General features: G+C 41.9%; 1 protein-coding gene across 2 annotated transcripts in view; it reads left to right on the top strand.

Moving 5' to 3' along the window:
* Positions 1-18982, top strand: part of NARS1 (asparaginyl-tRNA synthetase 1) — a 41396-nt gene extending 22414 nt beyond the window's left edge. For both annotated transcript variants that reach the window (XM_067464649.1, XM_060761317.2), the window contains exons 12-15: positions 1447-1560; positions 4149-4280; positions 8922-9053; positions 18160-18982. In XM_067464649.1, coding sequence (XP_067320750.1) covers positions 1447-1560; positions 4149-4280; positions 8922-9053; positions 18160-18291 — 510 coding nt within the window. In that variant the 3' untranslated portion in view covers positions 18292-18982. The remainder of the gene's footprint in view (positions 1-1446; positions 1561-4148; positions 4281-8921; positions 9054-18159) is intronic.
* Positions 18983-21567: the final 2585 nt, after the last annotated feature.

Raw genomic sequence — 21567 nt, forward strand, 5'->3', positions numbered from 1 at the left:
CACAAAACTCCCATTGCAAAAATCATTTGAGAAGATGCTCACAAATGCTATTTTGTTTATCTATACATTATTACTCTTGCACCATGTCTGTGGGCCTCCATGTTGGAAATTGCAACCTTCTATAAGCCTCCTATATTAGTTATTTGTTATATAATTGTGTTTACTTACTATATTGCATGTATATAATTTAGTATGCAGTTGTCCCTTAACTGTATTTTGTTTGAGGTTGTGGGAGAGACTGCAGACCATGTGACCAGATCTAGGACTATTCAGACTGAGACTCAATTTTAGTTTTCAGTTTGCATTGGAAGCAGTACCGTTTAGAAGTCAGTAGTGTCAGTATGCTGCAGTGTGAACTCAGTCTTTATTGAGTCAATGTTCAGTAATGTATTAGATTGAAGAAAGTGTTAATCTGTATGCAACAAAGAAGAGACTGAAACAGAATGCTTTAAAGCACCTACTGTTTAAATTCTCAAGAAATAAGAAATGTACCTATATGTTGAATACACAAGTTTTTAAGTAAATCAACTATGTTACTTTTAAAAAAGACTACCTATTTTTGGTCTCTTAAAAGCATGATTTAAAAGCAATATATTTTATGGGAGAGTCAGTGTTTTTTTTAACACCTGCAATAATACTTTTAAATATCTGCTATATATATATGCATTGGCATATCTCTGTTCCTAATAGTTCATAGAGATAACCTGGTATATCAGTCTAACAACCGAAAAGCCTAATTTTACCTTGCATAAATACTAGTGGATATTTACCACTAAGAGAAGATTCACTCAAACGAGTATTTAACTCTTTCTCAGCAAGATCATACTTTACAAAAAGGTTATGATTATTCCAAAGAGTGTGAATGCAATTAATTTCCAAATTGGTCATGCTTCCAAAAGGTTGTGGAGATTTCTGGTTTCTCAAAAGGTTATGATCTCTAAAAGGTCATGCCTTTCCAAAACTCCATGCAGTTCTATTGTATGCTTCCATGACAAGTTACCATAGAGTTACCCAGGAAGACCTAGCAAATTCATAAGTCCTCCAAGTGACCCAATGGTAACATCTGGTAAATGTCATTCATTTCTATAGGATTTGCTATTATCTGCAATTTCCTACTTCCACAATGAGTTTAGGAACGTATCCCCTGCAGAAATATGTAGATAAATACAATGTGCTTTTTAAAGGAACAGCAACAAATTCTGTATGATTTGATTTGCAAATTGTCATAACCTGTCAACAGAAGCTTCAGGACATTATTTCTTTGGCCTAGACCTCCCTTAATTTCCGATCCGGCATAAATACTGAAGGGTTCTAGGAATTGTAGTCCAAGGGAGTAATGTATACAATCTCTGCTTCTTATAATTTGGAGCAAGAAAATGTAGATGATATCAACAAATTTGGAAATTTACTTTTGAAACTCAGGAGTGCCGTTCTTTTGTCCCACAGAACTTTGAGCCCCCGAAACGTCCCTTCAGGCGCATGAATTACACAGACGCCCTTGTGTGGCTCAAGGAGCATGATGTGAAGAAAGAAGATGGCACTTACTATGAATTTGGAGATGTAAGATTTACTGCTTTGCTTTGCTCTTTAAAATGTAGTTGTTAGACTTCCGTGATGCATTCTTTAAAGGTACTGCATTTCAAACCTGTTTGGAAACAGGTTCAGAATACTCTTGAATGGGTTCAGGTTGGAGGAAGGTGTGACTCCTAAGTAATAACTAAAGTAGCTACCAGGATTTTTTTCAAAGTGTTGGTTTGTTGCAGCATGCCTTCCAAGTAGTTTCCAATCTATGGCGATCCTATCGCGTAATGAGTGGGGAATGAATTTCTTGTCTGCAGAGTCATAGCTCAAACCACAGCACTGCATTGACTCCCAAATAAAGTGCTTGTAATGCCCTATGAAGTCCTAAATTGCTTCAGTGTTTTCCAGTTGTGTGTGACTGGGTGAATTATCTTTATCCCTTGACAGCATCTAGTGCAGCGGTCCTCAAACTAAAGCCCGGGGGCCGGATATGGCCCTCCAAGGTCATTTACCCGGCCCTTGCTCAGGGTCAACCTAAGTCTGAAACGACTTGAAAGCACACATAACAACAACAACAACAACAATCCTATCTCATCAGCCAAAAGCAGGCCCACACTTCCCATTAAAATACTAATAAATTTATATTTGTTAAAATTGATCTTCATTTTAATTATAGTATTGTTTTAAAGTGTTTTTGTACTACAAATAAGGTATGTGCCATGTGAATAGGAATTCATTCATGTTTTTTCAAATTATAATCCGGCCCTCCAACAGTTTGAGGAACTGTGACCTGGCCCTCTGTTTAAAAAGTTTGAGGACCCCTGATCTAGTGTATGTGGCAGGAATTGGAAATAGGGCCTTCTTAGTGGCTGCACCCAAATTTCTTGTTCCTAAGATTCACTGCTCATTGAATTAGTTTACAATGAGTAAAATGAGATTGCGATTCTGTCTTAGCTTGTAGAAACTATCTTCACCCAATGAAAAGTATGGTTTTCCTTGAAATATTTGATTACATTTGGCTATAAATCAATTCCCGTATATACTCAACCCAAATATAAACTGAGGCACCTAATTTTACCACAAAAAACTGGAAAAAAGTATTGACTCGAGTATAAACAGAGGGTGGGTGGAAAATGCAGCAGCTACTGGTAAATTTCAAAATAAAAGTAGATACCAATACAAATACATTAATTGAGGTATCAGTAGGTTAAATGTTTTTGAATATTTACATAAAACTGTAATTTAAGATAAGACTGTCCAACTCAGATTAAACCATTTTTCTAACCTTCAATGTAATGTGCTTACGTATCCTTCCAATAATAATGAGAGTAAAATAATAAATGTAATAATAATAGAGTACAATAATAAATGTAGTAGTAATAATAATAATAGAGTAACATAGTATCAATGTAATAATAATAATAATAGTAAATAATAAATGTCATAAAAATCATAATAATAGCCCAGTAAAATAATAAATAACTTTGACTCAAGTATAAGCTGAGAGGGGCTTTTTCAGCCTAAAAAAGGGCTGAAAAACTTGGCTTATACTCGAGTATACACAGTAATAAACCATCCAGACTTTACGTACGGACCATTCTGACTACATGAAAGTCAACAGCTGTGGAGTGCAACACCAGAGGCACTCTCAAGTGGCCAGCTACTGGTCAAAGGTCATTTAATCAACTACCAGGCTTGCAAACTTTGTGTTTTGTTCGTCTGTTTGTTTGTTAAAAAATGCAATGCAATGTTTGGTCTGCCCTGACACGATAAATAAATAAAAACAGCTGTGGCTTCTATGTCAGGAGGGTGGTGAGCTATGTGTGATGCTAGACCTATTCTGGGCATAGTTTGGCTCTTTGGCAAGGTCATTTAAAGTTTGGACTAAAACTCAGAGCAGATTCACTATGCCCCATAGGCTTATTTATTACAGTATTTCTCACCCTGAAGGGAACTCAGGTCGGATCACAGAACACATATATGGCGAACATTCAATGTCGATTATACATTGACAAGATAGACAACAGATGGAGGTGTGTGTGTGTGTGTGTGTGTGTGTGTGTGTGTGTGTGTGTGTATGTATGTATATATATATATATATATATATATATATATATATATATATATAGGCTTTCCCATTTTTCGGCGTCTTTGGAGGCTGTGCTCGGTTTCGGCCACAAGGGGATGCTGTTGTTCCATCTCTTTGCCAAAGTGCTTTTCTTCGTTCATAGACTTCTTTTTTCTCATTGAAACGCAGTGCCTAAAATACCTCCCCGCTTTAATGCGGTTCCTGTTTATCTACTGACATTTGTTTTCGAAGTTCTAGGTTGGCAGAAGCTTGGCAGACCCAGGCTTCGCACTATCAACTTTCCATTTAGCAAGAATTATTGCAGCTTGTTGATTAATCTGCTGTACTAAAGCCTGGCCCAGTAATAATGGGGACTTGGAAGCTGCCAGTCATAATGAATACACTGAAGTTTAGTTAGTCAAAACACAGCCGCATAGTCATGCCTTTGCTAAAGGGGCAAGCTTTGGGAAGGTAGGGGGCTTAGAGGATGAGGCAGTGGTGTTCTAGACGGAAGGAAGTTGGATGTGCATGAACTAATAAGTTTTGCTCTTAACCGCAGGATATTCCAGAGGCTCCCGAGAGACAAATGACGGATGCCATTAATGAACCGATCTTGCTGTGTCGATTTCCCGCTGAGATAAAGTCCTTCTACATGCAGCGCTGCCCCGAGGATTCCCGCCTTACCGAATCTGTCAGTTTATGTTCTCTGCACGCGTTGCATGCAAGATGGGGCAGGGGAGCGGTTAGACTTCTTAATGGGGTCCCCCCTCCCAATCTCCTTCCCTATTCAAGTGGCTCTCCATTTCTGTTAACAGAGGAACAGACGTGAGGGTTGTCAGCCGGTTAGCGAGGTCTTGAAACCAATTAACCAGTGGGATTTTATAGAAAGTCACAACACTTCTCTCTCAGGAAGCCATTCTTTGAGGCTATTTAAAATGGTTTTGTAGGTACATCAGGGAGGCTTAAAAGATTATGGGACTCTCCTTTGATGGTCATTTCACACATGTGTATGGAAATCACTTCATTTCTGGCACTTGTTGAATGGCCTGTAGTCACATTTATCTTTAGGAGGAGAAGATTCAGACTGTTATATCAGTGCAGGTAGCTGATAATATGAGATATTTTCCACCTGGCTTTTAATCTACATAAAGCATGTCTGGAAATCAACCAGCCTTCCATATGTTTTTTTTTTTATCCTCTTCCTTCTCCTCTTCTCCTTCCTCTTCCTCTTCCTTTTCCTCTTCTCCTGCCTCTTCCTCTTCATTTTCCTCTTCTCCTTCCTCTTCTCCTTCTCCTTATTATTATTATTATTATTATTATTATTATTAGATATACAACAAGATTAGTACACAGCTAACAAGATCACGATGCTGGCTTTTATATTCGATCACACATCGGACACTTCCCAAGTGTCTATGTAATAATAATAATAATAATAATAACACTTTATTTGTACCCCGCTACCATCTCTCCAAGAGACTTGGTGCGGCTTACATAAGGCCGAGCCCAAACACAACAATACAAACAATAATAACAACAATACAAGCAATTAAAAACACATAGACAATAAAAAGTAACATTATCAATAAGACAACACATAATTAAAAACAGTGGGAAGGCCAAATGTTAGGTTAAAATTGGAAATAATGCTGGGACATGAACGGAAGGTGATGCTGGTGTTTATGGAAGGGCATACGAGCAGACCTAAAGAAATGTAAAGTGCTTTGGAGAACAAAGTGCTATGAGTCATTTTTCCGGGAAGGCACACTGGGACAGCCACATCTTCAAGTTCCTCCTGAAGACTGCCAAAGTTGGAGCCTGTCTGATGTATTGGTAAATAATGTGTGCAGGCCTTTTGCAGCTGACAGATGGTAATTTTGTCAGTGTCTATTGTGTTTAAGTGCAGGCCAAGGTCTTTAGGCACTGCACCCAGTGTGCCGATCACCACTGGTACCACCTTTACTGGCTTGTGCCAGAGTCTTTGCAGTTGTATTTTTAAATCCTCATATCATGTCAGCTTTTCCAGTTGCTTCTCATCAATTCTGCTATTGCCTGGGATTGCAACATTGACAATTTGTACTTTGTTTTTTTCCACGACTGTGAGGTCAGGAGTATTGCGCTCCAAAACTTTGCCAGTCTGGATTCAGAAATCCCAGAGCAGTTTGACGTGTTCATTTTCTATAACTTTTTCTGGCTTGTGATCCCATCAGTTTTTATCATCATCATCATCATCACCATCCCTACCCTGCCTTTCTCCCCATGGGGACTCATGACACAACCCAATACATTGAAAAACATGCCAAATAAAAAACTAAAAAAACAAATATTTGCATCGTAGATACAAATCAAAATACAGTTGAGATACAATAAAAGTATCTGTACAATTAAACTTATATTTAAAACGAAATATCCTCTTCAGTTCCTTAGGTGTGGAGGCTATTGTTGAGACTTGAAATTCAACATCTGCAGATCTAAATCCCTCCAATTTGCCCAGGGTTGGTTGGTTAGACTAGAAGAATAACAGACCCAAACTCCCATCAGCCTCGACCCAACATGGTCAGGGATTGTGGGAATTGCAGTCAAGGGTATGTACAAAGGTGGGGGAGGCAGTTTGTTATCTACCCATTTCCAAAAGATTTGGCAAGACAAACACAATGTTTATTGGGTTGTTGTAGGTTTTTTCAGGCTATATGAACATATTCTGACATTTCGCCTGCATCTATGGCAAGCATCCTCAGAGATTATGAGGTCTGTTGGAACTAGGAAAAATTGGTTTATATATCTGTGGAATCACCAGATATATAAACCCAATTTTCCTAGTTCCAACAATCCTCACAACTTCTGAGGATGCTTGCCATAGATGCAGGCGAAACGTCAGGAGAGAATGCCTCTGGAACATGGCCATATAGCCCGAAAAATACTACAACAACCCAGTGATTCCTGCCATGAAAGCTTTCGGCAATACAATGTTTATTTTTAAGAGCAATTGGATTAGGGAAGCAGATTTAAGTCGAGGTGGTCCGCCAGCAAGGTCCAGACTCTCAGGTTTTCCTGAATGAAAGATGGTGTTGTGTTGGTGAGTCTGCTTAGAAGTGGATCGCATCAATTTGCGGCCCGGTCTCTGTGCTGTTGCAGGGCAGATGGGTTGACCTTGTAGATGGGGAAGAAGAGCCCTCCGTCAAATCTTGTCTGCTGCTGCTTCATTGCACTTGTCTATGCCATGATGGGGCTGTAACTTAAGAAGAAAAATAGGCTGAGGCAGGGAAGGCGAATGTCTGCGTTTTGGTGTGTTGGTTTTTAAAATACCTTTTATCTTTGGGGAGAGGGCAATAGCTCAAGGGTGACCTATTATCTGCCCTGAAAGCAAATATCGGAGTTGGTCTTCCATAGCAATGGATTCAATTTTAAAATATTACTTGAAAATTCAAAAAGCAAAGCTTCATTTTGCCATTTTGTATATGGAGCAGCATTTTACTACACCATGGTACACAATGGGACTTGAACATAAACAGATTTTGGTATCTATGGAGATCCTAAGACCAAACCCCAGTGGATGCAGGATCTGTGGATACAGAGTGCCAACTGCACCATCTAGCACAGGCATGGGCAAACTTCAGCTCTCCTCCAGGTGTTTTGGACTTCAACTCCCAGAATTCCTAACAGCCTGCCGGCTGTTAGGAATTGTGGGAGTTGAAGTTCAAAACACCTGGAGGAGGGTTGAAGTTTGCCCATGCCTGGTCTAGCAGCATCTGGAGAGTTTTACAAAGCATAACACTGCTTTAGGGAAGCCAAACAGTCTGGGATTTCCGTTGAGGTTTAACAAGGAAAGCATCAAGCCAGACACACCGAACAGAACTTGAGGCCTTTGGCATTTCATATATATGCCAAAGGCCTCCAGATCATAAGTATCTGGGAACCTGCAACTCCCATTATCCCCCACCACTGGCTGACCAGACTTCTAATCCAACACATTTGTTTATCCCTGCAACCCTCTCTCCATTGAAATGAAATGGGTTCCTACTTTTATGGCAACTGGAGAGCCACCTACTTGCCCATATTTATTTATTTACTGTATTTATTTATTTATTTATTTATTTACTTTTTTGCTTATTTTTTTGTTATGAGTTTTATTTTATTGTTTGTATTACTGTTGTTATTGTTTTTATTACTGATGTATTGTGGGCTCGGCATCATGTAAGCCGCACCGAGTCTCTTGGGAGATAGTAGCGGGGTATAAATAAAGTATTATTATTATTATTATTATTATTATTATTATTTGTATACCGCCTTTCTCAGCCCTCAGGCGACATACAGTTTCCTAATCATTTTCTCTAATTGCTACTTCTGCCTTTTGCCCTGATTTTAAATGTATGATTTTCATTGCTTTTGTTCAGAATGTTTGGAAATCATGAGTAAACATATATATACTGTAGATATGTTTGTGTTCACACAGATACATATATATTTGTGTGTGTGTGTGTGTACATATATATGTGTGTATATACACATACATATATGCCTTAAGACAGTATTTCTCAACCTGGGGGTTGGGACCCTTCAGGGGATCACAAGGGCGTGTCAGACGGGTTGCCAAAGACCATCAGAAAACACAATATTATCTGTTGGTCATTGAGATTCTGTGTGGGAAGTTTGGCCCAATTCTATCGTTGGTGGGGTTCACAGTGTTCTTTAATAGTAGGTGAACTATAAATCCCAGCAACTGCAACTCCCAAATGTCAAGGTCTTATTTTTCCTAAACTCCACCAGTGTTCACATTTGGGCATATTGAATATTTGTGCCAAGTTTGGCCCAGATCCATCATTGTTTGATTCCACAGTGCGCTCTGGGTGTTGGTGAACTACAACTCCAAAACTCATGGTCAATGTCCACCAAACTCTTCCAGTATTTTCTATTAGTCATGGGAATTCTGTTTGCCAAGTTTGGTTCAATTCCATCATTGATGAAGCTCAGAATCCTTTTTGATTGTAGGTTAACTATAAATCCCAGCAACTACAACTCCCAAATGACCAATCCCACCAGAATTCAAATTTGGTTGTATTGGGCATTTGTGCCAAATTGGGTCCAGTGAGTAAAAATGCATCCTTCATATCAGACATGACAATTCATAACAGTAGCAAAATTACAGTTATGAAGTAGCAACAAAAATAATTGTGTGGTTGGGGGTCACCACCATATAAAGAACTGTATGAAGGGGTTGTGACATTAGGAAGGTTGAGAAGCACTGCCTTGAGCTAAGTTAATTGCATTCACTCCCTGTGAGCCCTCCTTGTATCATTATTGTTTTGTAAAAACAAACCCTTATTTTCTCTAGGTTGATGTGCTGATGCCCAACGTTGGAGAGATTGTGGGAGGCTCAATGCGTATTTGGGACAGTGAAGAGCTGCTGGAAGGCTACAAGAGGGAAGGCATTGACCCCACACCTTATTACTGGTACACAGACCAGGTAGGTAGTATTACGTGAAATTTTTCTTGTTGGGTTCTTTGCCCTAAATTGTTCCAATGCAAAGCCTTAGTAATAGCTGGCAGCTTTTCAGTAAAATGTGTGAATCTTTTGCAGTGTACTTTTCCCCTCTCTGTCCTGCTAAGGTTGCCCAAGCAAAACAGATCCAGATGCCGTTTGGCAGCTAAGGGGATGAACCCATTGTTCTAAAGGACAATAAAGCGCAAGGGTGTGGGGGTGGGGTGGGGACAAGGCCGGCTGCTGACCTCCTTGCCCTCGGGGTTATCAGATGGCTTTTTGCACCTGCTCCTCATGGTGATGGCCAGCGGCCCGTCTGGAGGCCAAGCTAGATGAGACACCGTTTGTGCTATGACCAACCGTGTGAAATGGAGTTTCAAGTGTACAGTATCATTCCATATCTACGGAATATGCCGTTTTACTTATTAACATTTTCATTGATATATTTAGGGCTTCTTTATAAGCTGCAGTCTGTTCTTAGCACCACTGTCATTCATTCCACTGAAAATAATAGGGTACCCACATGAAGTTTGGGGACATATCCCCCATTGATATGGCAAGTTTGCAGGGTGGGTGTGAGTGAAGTAATGGGAAGAAATTCATATCTTTACTAGCTGTCCCCTGCCACGCATTGCTGTGGCCCAGTCTGTTGATCTGGAAAATAAAGTAATGAGAAAAAGTTGGTTTCTGATATATGTAATTCCTTTATGCTTGTGGATAAACAGTATTCCTTGTTGTTTCTATGTCAGTATTGATGTGGAGATTGTCTGGTTTGCCTACTCTAGAACATGCAACATATAATTGTCCTTCCTTAGGGGTCCCTTTCAAATCTATGATACTATATCTCTCTGTGTGTGAATCATATCTCTCTCTATCTATCTATCTATCTATCTATGGCTGGATGGCTCTTTGTCTGGAGGACTTTGATTACGTTTTCTTGCCCTGATGAAGGGACTTGGATTGGATGGCCTTAAGTATTTTCTGTTGGTCATGGGGGTGCTGTGTGGGAAGTTTGCCTCGATTCTGTTGTTGGTGGGGTTCAGAATGCTCTTTGATTGTAGGTGGACTGAATCCCAGTGACTACAACTCCCAAAGGTCAAGGTCTATTTCCCCCAAATTCCATATGTGTTTATATTTGGGCATATGGAGTATTCGTGCCAAGTTTGGACCAGATCCATCATTGTTTGAGTCCACCATGCTCTCTGGATGTAGGTGAACTACAACTCCAAAAACAAAGGACACTGCCCACCAAACCCTTCCAGTATTGTCTGTTGGTCATGGGAGTCCTGTGTGCCAAGTTTGGTTCAATTCCATCGTTGGTGGAGTTCAGAATGCTCTTTGATTGTAGGTGAACTATAAATCCCGGCAACTACAACTCCCAAATGAAAAAATCAATTTTTTTGAGTGAAGGACATACATTGGGTTGTTAGGTGTCTTGTGTCCAAATTTGGTGTCAATTCCCCCAGTGGTTTTTGAGTTCTGTTAATCCCACAAACGAACATTATATTTTTATTTATATAGATTGCTGTGCCCCTGTCCTAACCCATTTCAGGAGGCTGTGCCTGCTCATTCCTTGTAAATGACTTTACACCAATGTGACTCAACACAGCATTACATAGTGGTTTGACCTTTGGACTTTAAGAGACCAGGTTTGAATTCACCCTGAAGCATGGAAATGTCACTGGGTGAACTTGGGCAAGTCACATTCTCTCAGCCATAGAGGAAAGCAATGGCAAGCCTCTACTGAATAAGCCTTGCCAAGACAACTCTTAGATAAATTACAATATATAAAAAAATGGGGGGAAAATCTGTTCCTGATTTGAAAGTGTTATTTCCTGTTTAGCTCTGTGGTACTTGCTTTGAAAGTAGTTGTTATCCTCCAGAAACTTCATTTTTGTATCTGTCACAAACTATGTTGAATTAATTAAGATGGTCAATGAAAAACTATAGCAAAATGTGCTGCAGGGTGTCCCGTAAAAACTGTGAGAATTCAACCCCACACTGCTCAAGTCTCAAGTGCTCAACTTGGCCATGGGGAGGTGCTGTTGTTTCATTTTCCACACCGAGGAGCCTGTCGTCTGTGGCCTCCTTTCCTGGTTGGTTTTTGCCGCATATTTTTTCAGGGTGCCTTTTACCTCCCCGCCAAAGTGGTACCTATTTATCTACTTACATTGTTGTTTTCAAACTGAAGCAGAGTGTTTGAGGACCGGGACATCCATAGCGATACCAAAGTGCTTGTTTATAAAGCCATTGTCCTCCCAACCCTGCTGTACGCCTGCGAAATGTCTACAGATGTCATACGCAAGTCGTGGAATGATTCCATCAGCGTTGCTTCCGAGAAATCCTTCAAATCTCTTGGGAAGACAGGCAGACAAGTGTCAGTGCGCTGGAAGAAGCAAAGGCCACGAACATTGAAGCGATGCTCCTCCGCCATCAACTCTGCTGGACTGGCCACGTTGTCCAAATGCCCCATCACCGTCTCCCAAAGCAGTTATTCTACTCCGAACTCAGGAACGGAAAACGTAATGTTGGTGGGCAGGAAAAGAGATTTAAAGATGGGCTAAAAGCCAACCTTTAAAACTGTAGCATAGACACAGAGCAAAGGATCACCGCCTTATCGGGGTGCTGGAGCTTGAGCACCTCAATGATGTCATGAGCGAAACCGTGAAGGGACACCCAAGACGGGACGGTTGTGGCAGAGAGGTCAGACCAAGCGTGATCCCTGGGGAAGGCAATGGCAAACCACTCCAGTATCCTTGCCAAGAAAACTAAATGGACCAGTACAACCAGAGATATGTCGGTATGCCATTGGAAGATGGGACTCCCAGGTCGGAAGATGGCCAAAATGCTACTGGGGAGGAGCAGAGGATAAGTTCAACTAGCCCCAGATGTGATGACGCAGCTAGCTCAAAGCCGAAAGGAAGGCTAGCGGCCGACGGTACTGGAGGCGAACGACGAATCCGATGCTCTAAAGATCAACACACCATAGGAACCTGGAATGTAAGATCTATGAGCCAGGGCAAATTGGATGTTGTTATTGGTGAGATGTCAAGACTAAAGATAGACATTCTGGGGGTCAGCGAACTGAAATGGACTGGAATGGGCCACTTCACATCAGATGACCACCAGATCTACTACTGCGGACAAGAGGAACATCGAAGAAATGGAGTAGCCTTCATAATTAATAAGAAATTTGCTAAAGCGGTGCTTGGATACAACCCAAAAAATGACAGAATGATCTCAATTCGAGTGCAAGGAAAGCCTTTCAACATTACAGTGATCCAAATATATGTCCCAACCACAGCTGCTGAAGAAGGAGAAGTAGATCAGTTCTATGAGGATCTGCAGGACCTACTGGATAATACACCAAAAAGAGACATTATTTTCATTACAGGAGACTGGAATGCCAAGGTGGGAAGTCAAATGACAACTGGGATCACAGGCAAGCATGGTCTGGGAGAACAAAATGAAGCGGGACGCAGACTGATAGAATTTTGCCAGGAAAACTCGCTGTGTATAATGAATACTCTCTTCCAACAACCTAAAAGACGGCTTTATACATGGACCTCACCAGATGGTCAACACCGAAATCAGATTGACTACATCCTTTGCAGCCAAAGGTGGCGGACATCCATCCAGTCAGTGAAAACAAGACCTGGTGCTGACTGTAGCTCAGATCACGAACTTCTTATTGCCCAATTTAGAATAAAACTAAAGAGATCAGGGAAAATACACAGACCAGTTAGATATGATCTCACTAACATTCCTAGCGAATATACAGTGGAAGTGAAGAACAGATTTGAAGGACTAGATTTAGTAAACAGAGTCCCAGAAGAACTATGGACAGAAGTCCGAGACATTGTTCAGGAGGCGGCAACAAAGTACGTTCCAAAGAAAAAGAAAACCAAGAAGGCAAAATGGTTGTCTGCTGAGACACTGGAAGTAGCCCAAGAAAGGAGGAAAGCAAAAGGAAACAGGGATAAGGGGAGATATGCCCAGTTAAATGCTCAATTCCAGAGGTTAGCCAGAAGAGATAAGGAACTATTTTTAAATAAGCAATGCATGGAAGTGGAAGAAGACAACAGAATAGGAAGGACAAGAGACCTCTTCCAGAAAATTAGAAACATTGGAGGTAAATTTCAGGCAAAAATTGGTATGATAAGAAACAAAGATGGCAGGGACCTAACAGAAGCTGAAGAGATCAAGAGAAGGTGGCGAGACTATACAGAAGATCTGTATAGGAAGGATAATAATATTGAGGATAGTTTTGACGGTGTGGTGAATGAGTTAGAACCAGACATCCTGAGGAGTGAGGTTGAATGGGCCTTAAGAAGCATTGCTAACAACAAGGCAGCAGGAGACGACGGGATCCCAGCTGAACTGTTTAAAATCTTAAAAGATGATGGTGTCAAGGTGATGCATGCCATTTGCCAGCAAATATGGAAAACACAAGAATGGCCATCAGACTGGAAAAAATCAACTTATATCCCCATACCAAAAAAGGGAAATGCGAAAGACTGCTCAAACTTCCGTACAGTGGCCCTTATTTCTCATGCCAGTAAGGTAATGCTCAAGATCCTGCAAGGAAGACTCCAGCAATACATGGAGCGAGAGTTGCCAGATGTTCAAGCTGGGTTTAGAAAAGGCAGAGGAACGAGAGACCAGATTGCCAATATCCGCTGGATAATGGAGAAAGGCAGGGAGTTTCAGAAAAACATCTACTTCTGCTTCATTGACTATTCTAAAGCCTCTGACTGTGTGGATCATAATAAATTGTGGCAAGTTCTTAGTGGGATGGGCATCCCAAGCCACCTTGTCTCTCTCCTGAGGAATCTGTACAAGGACCAAGTAGCAATAGTCAGAACTGACCACGGAACAACAGACTGGTTCAAGATTGGGAAAGGCGTACGGCAAGGCTGCATCCTCTCACCCAACCTTTTTAACTTGTATGCAGAACACATCATGCGATGTGCGGGGCTTGATGAATGCAAAGCTGGGGTGAAAATTGCTGGAAGAAACATTAACAACCTCAGATATGCAGATGACACCACTCTGATGGCCGAAAGCGAGGAGGAGCTGAGGAGCCTTCTAATCAAGGTGAAAGAAGAAAGCGCAAAAGCCGGGTTGCAGCTAAACGTCAAAAAAACCAAGATTATGGCAACAAGAATGATTGACAACTGGAAAATAGAGGGAGAAACCGTGGAGGCCGTGACAGACTTTGTATTTCTAGGTGCAAAGATTACTGCAGATGCAGACTGTGGCCAGGAAATCAGAAGACGCTTACTTCTTGGGAGGAGAGCAATGTCCAATCTCGATAAAATAGTAAAGAGTAGAGACATCAGACTGGCAACCAAGATCCGCCTAGTCAAAGCCATGGTATTCCCTGTAGTCACCTACGGATGTGAGAGCTGGACCTTAGGGAAGGCTGAGCAAAGGAAGATCGATGCTTTTGAGCTGTGGTGTTGGAGGAAAGTTCTGAGAGTGCCTTGGACTGCGAGAAGATCCAACCAGTCCATCCTCCAGGAAATAAAGCCCGACTGCTCACTGGAGGGAAAGATACTAGAGACAAAGTTGAAGTACTTTGGTCACATCATGAGGAGACAGGAAAGCCTAGAGAAGACAATTATGCTGGGGAAAGTGGAAGGCAAAAGGAAGAGGGGCCGACCAAGGACAAGATGGATGGATGGCATCCTTGAAGTGACTGGACTGACCTTGAGGGAGCTGGGGGTGGTAACGGCCGACAGGGAGCTCTGGCGTGGGCTGGTCCATGAGGTCACGAAGAGTCGGAGACGACTGAACGAATGAACAACAACAACAACAACAGACACAGAGAACTAGGAAGCACTCTAACTGGAGGTCAGCTGTGACCAGCAGTGCTGCAGAATTTGAAGAGGCACGAATGGAGGGTGAAAGGGAGAAATGTGCCAAGAGGAATGGACATCAAGCCAATCCTGACCAGGACAGCCTTCCACCTGGAAACCAATGTCCTCACTGCAGGAGAACATGCGGATCAAGAATAAGGCTCCACAGCTACCTACAGACCCACTGCCAAGACACCACATCTGGAAGACAATCATCGTCGAGCTACGAGGGTTCACCTTAAAAAAAAGGTGAGGAGAAACTGGGCTGATGGCAGGAGCTCACCCTGACCCAGGCTTGAACTGCCAAACCTTCCTGTCAGCAGGATCTTCTATAGCAGGCGGCTTAAACCACTGTCTAACCCAGCCCTGACAACCTTGCAGCTATACCACTATAATTTTGGACTGTTTTTGCTCCAGTTTTTCCAGCTTACCTGATGAGAAGCGTTCTGTAGAACTGAAAGGCTTGCATACATTTTTAGGGATGGGGTGGATTCATCCTAACACATTCTGTTCTCAAACTCGAGATGTTGTTTTGAATTACTCTGAGCTTTGGGGCTTGGGTCTCATCTGGCAGCAGAAATCTGAAACTGTCATTTGGCTCAGGGAGTCTCTCCTCCAGCCCTCGGGCGACCCAAATGCTCATGCTTGACACATTGTTTGTTGCACTTGGCTGGTTTCTGCGGCAGGGGAGAAGACCCATCGCTCTGCGCGCTGACGGAGTGATTGCTCCAATATGTCCAGTTTCCCGCTGCCTTTCTTTTGCATGGAGATTGCGGTGTGGCCTCGGTGGCAGCGTTTAAAACCTCGGGGAGCTGCTGCCTTCCTTTCTGCTCTGCTTGTTTTTATCAATTTGCAGAGCAGAAAGTGGCTCTTGAAAGGTATTCTGTCTAAAAGGCCAGGGTCGGATCGGCTTCATCTTTAACAAGCCCGTGCCCCAAGGCAGCCGCTCACAGGAGCTGACAGAAGGGGAGGGTTAATCTATTGTTGCCAAGGCCGCGTGTTCCTCTATCAGCAGCTCCTTTTGATGCAGTTGCAGTTCTCTTTCCGGATCCATGTCTTGGAAGGGATGCCCTGCATTGTGGGCATGCTGGTAAGGGTCAGGAAAGGGCCAGATCTTCTCTTACCTCTCTGCTTCAGCAGCCTTCTCTGGTGGCATATGCTAGCCTAGCCACAGTTACTATAGCACAGGGATGGAGACAGAAAGGGTGCATCTACATCGTAGAAAGAGTGCAGCTAGACACCACTTACTGCTATGGCTCATTGTTATAGAACCCTGGGATTTGTAGTTTGGTGAGGCACCAGCCCACTTACGAGGGTGGAATGAAAAGCAATGCCTCCACCTTCATTACTTGGAATATTTTAATAAATCAAACACAGAAATAATCCTTAGAATGTGCTCTTTAACTACCACTATTCAATGTATTCTCAAATGCTTTCATGGCCGGAATCACTGGGTTGTAGGTTTTTCGGGCTATATGGCCATGTTAGGACATTAAGATCGTCTGGGGAGGCCCTGCTCTCGGTCCTCTCACGCCTGGCAGGGACAAGAGACAGGGCCTTCTCAGTGGTGGCCCCCCGGCTGTGGAATGCCCTCCCTGCAGATATTAGATCGGCCCCCTCCTTACTGGTATTTTGAAGGAAATTGAAGACCTGGATGTTTGAACAGGCATTTGGCTAAGCAGTGTGATTGATTGATTGATTATTGGAATACGGAATAATGGATAACGAGTTTGGATACTGATTCTAGTGATGAGACCTAATGGATTTGCTATACTGATGTAATGTTGTATAGATGTTATGTTTATTGATTTGTGTTACTACCGTTTTTAAAGGCCTATTGTTTGTACTATGTATACAGTTGAATTACTGTTAACCGCTCTGAGTCGTCTAAGGGCTGAGAAGAACGGTATAGAAGTGAAGCAAATAAATAAATAAATAAATGTTCTAGAGGCATTCTCTCCTGACGTTTCGCCTGCATCTATGGCAAGCATCCTCAGAGGTTGTGAGGTCTGTTGGAACTAGGAAAAGGGGGTTATATATCTGTGGAATGACCAGGGTGGGACAAAGAACTCTTGTCTGTTGGAGCTGGGTGTGAATGTTTCAACTGACCACCTTGATTAGCATTTGATGGCCTGGCAGTGCCTGGGGCAATCCTTTGTTGAGGAATGATTAGATGTCCTTGTTTGTCTCCTCTCTCTTGTTTTGCTGTTCTCTGACTTCTCTGGTTGAAGTCAGCCATAGCAGAGCACCGGATGAACCAACCTGGACACAGCATATTATTTGAGAACACAGAAATGCTGGACCACTCTAACAACCACCATGTCAGACTACACAGAGAAGCCATTGAAATCCACAAGCATGTGGACAATTTCAACAGAAAGGAAGAAACCATGAAAATAAACAAAATATGGCTACCAGTATTAAAAACCTCTAAAATGACAACAGCAGAACCCTACAGTTTACCCCAATCACCTCCAGATATGCAATTCTCAGCTGCGTTGCTTTATAAAGGAAAAGGGCTGTTTGGTGTGTTAAAACATCATACAACAATACAAGATTAAAATACATCTAGATAAAATACATATATACCAAATCGCCAAGGTAAAATCATATTCAACTCAGTCTGCATATGTGGTCACTCACTTTGGTCTGTAACCAGTCTCTATTCTGGGAATGCTTCGTTCCATAACCAGGATTTCACTAGCCTCTTGAGGGGGCAGATTTAATCTCGCTCGGGAGAGAGTTCCATAGCCAAGGGACCACCACAGAGAAGGCCCTGTCTCTCGTTCCCACCAAACGCACTTGCAAAGGTGTTGGGACCGAGAGCAGGGCCTCTCCGGAAGATCTTAATGTCCTTGATGGTTCATAGGGGAGAATACGTTTGGACAGGTAATTGTGGGAGTTGGAGTCCAAAACACCTGGGAGGCCAAAGTTCGCCCATGCCTACTGTAGAATCACTTTGAGGATTTATCAAATTTCATCTCTCCCCAAGGCATAGGTAGGTGAAACCACAGATATTGGTTCTGTGGTCACAGGGGTCTTACAGTATATCCCATTCTTTGAATAATAGTATGAATAGGAGTATAAATAACTAAAAATAATTCTGTATCTTGGTGATCTGGCTGCAATTTGTCCGAAGGCTGCATGTTTGAAAATTCTCAGTTGACTGTGATCCTACTGTTTGTAAAAGCAACGGATTGATCATATTTGTCTTTTGTTTGTCTTCACAGCGTAAATACGGCACTTGCCCTCATGGCGGTTATGGCTTAGGCTTGGAAAGATTCCTCACTTGGATCCTGAACAGGCACCACATTCGAGATGTGTGTCTTTACCCACGCTTTGTCCAGCGCTGCAAACCCTAATAGAAACCAGCCTGATGTTCACCAGAACCCTCCGAAGAGCCTGTTTTGTCATCCTACGAAAATTAATATTCTGCATTCTATTTTGTGAAATGAAAATATAATCACTTTTAATTTAAATGGAAGTCAGTTGATTTTAGGATATCCTTTCTTTCCGTCATCCATTCTGTCGGTATATTTGAATGTATTGATTGCTAGTTGTTCTTATTTTTTTAAGCAGCATGCATTATTTAGATGTTACATATTTTGCAAAATATAGTTCTTACAGGTTCTTGAGAAAATCCCATAAAATTATTTTTTATTATTTTCAGACGGCACTAGACTTCTGATCAAAAGTCAACCACTACTTTAAAATAATTGCAGTTTTCCAAAATGTAAAATTGTGTCTTATATGCCAGATGCAATGCATTAGAAGACTACTTATGGGGGAAATGGTCTGTTTGAACCCCTTTTTTTTGTAAAAACTGTTCCATTTGAGTACTTAAGGGAAAAAGGGAAATTGTTGTTGTACTATCAACTCTTCCTGGAGATTGTCTACAGAATGTTGTCCTAAAATTATTACAGCTCTCAAAATATGGCAGCCTAGCCATTAGTTAATTGCAGCTCACTACTTTGTCTCACACATGATAAGGTGTCTTGTGTAAAAGAGTATCCTGGCTGAGGCAATGTTGACAATAAACCAGAAGGAACAAGACTTGAGGACATTTCTCTCTGTGTTTACATTTATATTTATTCATCATTTGGTTTGCCAGATGAGGATAGTTCCTTTTGTTTTGGAAACAAATGACATTCATAACTTTTTCGAAAAGGAAAAATGATGTCATATCTTTTTGGCAAATGTGAATCTCCATGAACATTTGGAGACCACTTTTGAAAACTACTAGTCAAGGAAAGGCATGACCTTGTTACAAATCAACCCTTTGTACAAGTGATATTCACAAGTATTCATGTAATGGCACACAGGTAACTCAGCTGTTAAACTGACAAACCATGTCTTTGAACTGCCAGGGACAAAGACATGCCACTGCACACAAAAAAAAACATATATTTGGCTAGCAGAGTTTTGAAAATGTTTTTTTGAAGTTGAAGTTGCCCCCCAAAAATATACTCTCTGTTAAAACTTCTTAGTTTAAAATATGCGCTCAGAGACCAAAAACAAAGTCTTATTTAAAAAGTAACGTATCTTGTTTACTCACAAGCATCTTGTATTAATTCACCATACAGGCACATTTCTTCCTTTTGGAACATTTCTCCCTCTTGACCTCCATTTGTGCTTCTTGGAATTCTGCAGCACTGCTGGTCACAGCTGACCTCCAATTAGACCACACAAGGGCCAGGGCTTCCCAGTTCTCTGTGTCAATGCCACAGTTTTTAAGGTTGCCTGTAAGCCTGTCTTTAAGTCCACCAACATTATGTTTCCCATTCTTAAGTTCGGAGTATAGTAACTGCTTTGGGAGACAGTGATTGGGCATGCGGACAATGTGGCCAGCCCAGCGGAGTTGATGACGTAGGAGCATCACTTCAATGCTGGTGGTCTTTGCTTCTTCCAGCACTCTGACATTTGTTCGCCTGACTTCCAAAGAGATTTGCAGGATTTTTCGGAGGCAACGCTGATGGAATCGTTCCAGGAGTTGAGTGTGATGTCTGTAGACAGTCCATGTTGCACAGACTTTTATCGGGGTTGGGAGGACAATAGCTTTATAAACAAGCTTCTTGATATCCCTATGGATGTTCCGGTCCTCAAACACTCTCTGCTTCGTTTGGAAAAATGCTGCACTCGCAGAGCTCAGGCGGTGTATTTCAGTGTCAATGTCGACTTTTGTGGAGAGGTGGCTGCCAAGGTAGCAGAAATTTTCTAATTTTGACCATTTCATATACAGTAATCATGACAAGGACAGTAGGCTTACTCCTCAATAAATTTAGCAAACTTACATCATTGATAGAAGTGTGTCAGCGACCAAAAGTGGCCCAATTCTCTTGAGCAAAGCGGCACAGGAGCTTAAATTCTGCCTAAGAGCAGCAGTGGCCTGTTTTCAGCCCTTGACATAAAACACTGCCTCGGGCCATGGCTGAGCCTGGATGGGGTATTTTGTTGCTAAATGCAGCTGCATTATTTCTAAACTCCCCCTTTATGAAGATAAACAAGAAGGGTGAACTGAGCTGAATCGAGCTGCTTTATGGACTTCAGCCTAGTTGGAGTGCCATTGGTTTGTTTAAAAAATCTGTGTCATTGGCCGAAGATCTAATGGTGCACTTTAGTCTTTTGTTTGCTCTCCTTTCTGATTTATTGTGTGGCTTTTTAGAAGCATACCAAACCATACAATGCAGAGTTTGATTCTGAAAAACTTTGAGAGATGCGATCTAACTGGTTAACCAGACAGCTTCTAAGGTGTGATGATTCTTGAAAATAAAACATTACTTACATTTGTATTGTCGAAGGCTTTCATGGCCGGAATCACTGGGTTGTTGTAGGTTTTTTCAGGCTATATGGCCATGAATACCTCTAGACCATGGCCATATAGCCCGAAAAAACCTACAACAACCCAGTTACTCACATTTAGTAATTCTTTGTCATGCCCTGGGCATTCTGCAGCTCTTATCAAACCCCATAGAGCAGAGATAGGGGACTCTGCCCTCCAGATATTTTGTGCCGTAACTTTAATCATTGAGCATTCACAATGCTGGCTGCAACTGATAAAGAGTCAGTCCTATGTGTAGTCCCCAAAACATTGGGCAGCACCAGCTCACCTATCTCTTGCAACAAAGTCTGCTGTTGAGCACAATGAATTAAAGCATGTTCTCCTAAGTGATTGAGTAGGTCGAGTGTTGGTCTCTGGTTCCAGGAGATGAAAGTTCCAATATGTTTGGGTCTGGAAATTCACAAAATGACCTTGAACAAGCCACACTCTCAGCCTCAGAGGAAGGCAATGGCAAACCCGCTCTGAACAAATCCTGTCAAGAAAATCCACTTTATAGGAGCACCATAATTTGTAAACAATTTGAAGACACACACTGACATTTTAAGTGTAGGGAAGCTGGCCAAAATTATCAGAAAGGTGTGTGTCTGTTCAAGTTACCTATCAATGTATGGTGACCCCATTAATTTCAAAGGGTTTTATTGGGCAAGGAATATTCACTGACTGAACTTCCTGACTGTGGGAGCTGTTCAGCAGTGGAACTCTGTTTCTTGGCAGGGGGTTGGACTGGATGGCCCATGAGGTCTCTTCCAACCAGGGGTGGCTCAAACCCATTACGCAAAGTAAGCATTTGCAGTATAGT

This window comes from Anolis sagrei, chromosome 2 (assembly GCF_037176765.1).
Source record: "Anolis sagrei isolate rAnoSag1 chromosome 2, rAnoSag1.mat, whole genome shotgun sequence".
NCBI classification, from domain to species: domain Eukaryota; kingdom Metazoa; phylum Chordata; class Lepidosauria; order Squamata; family Dactyloidae; genus Anolis; species Anolis sagrei.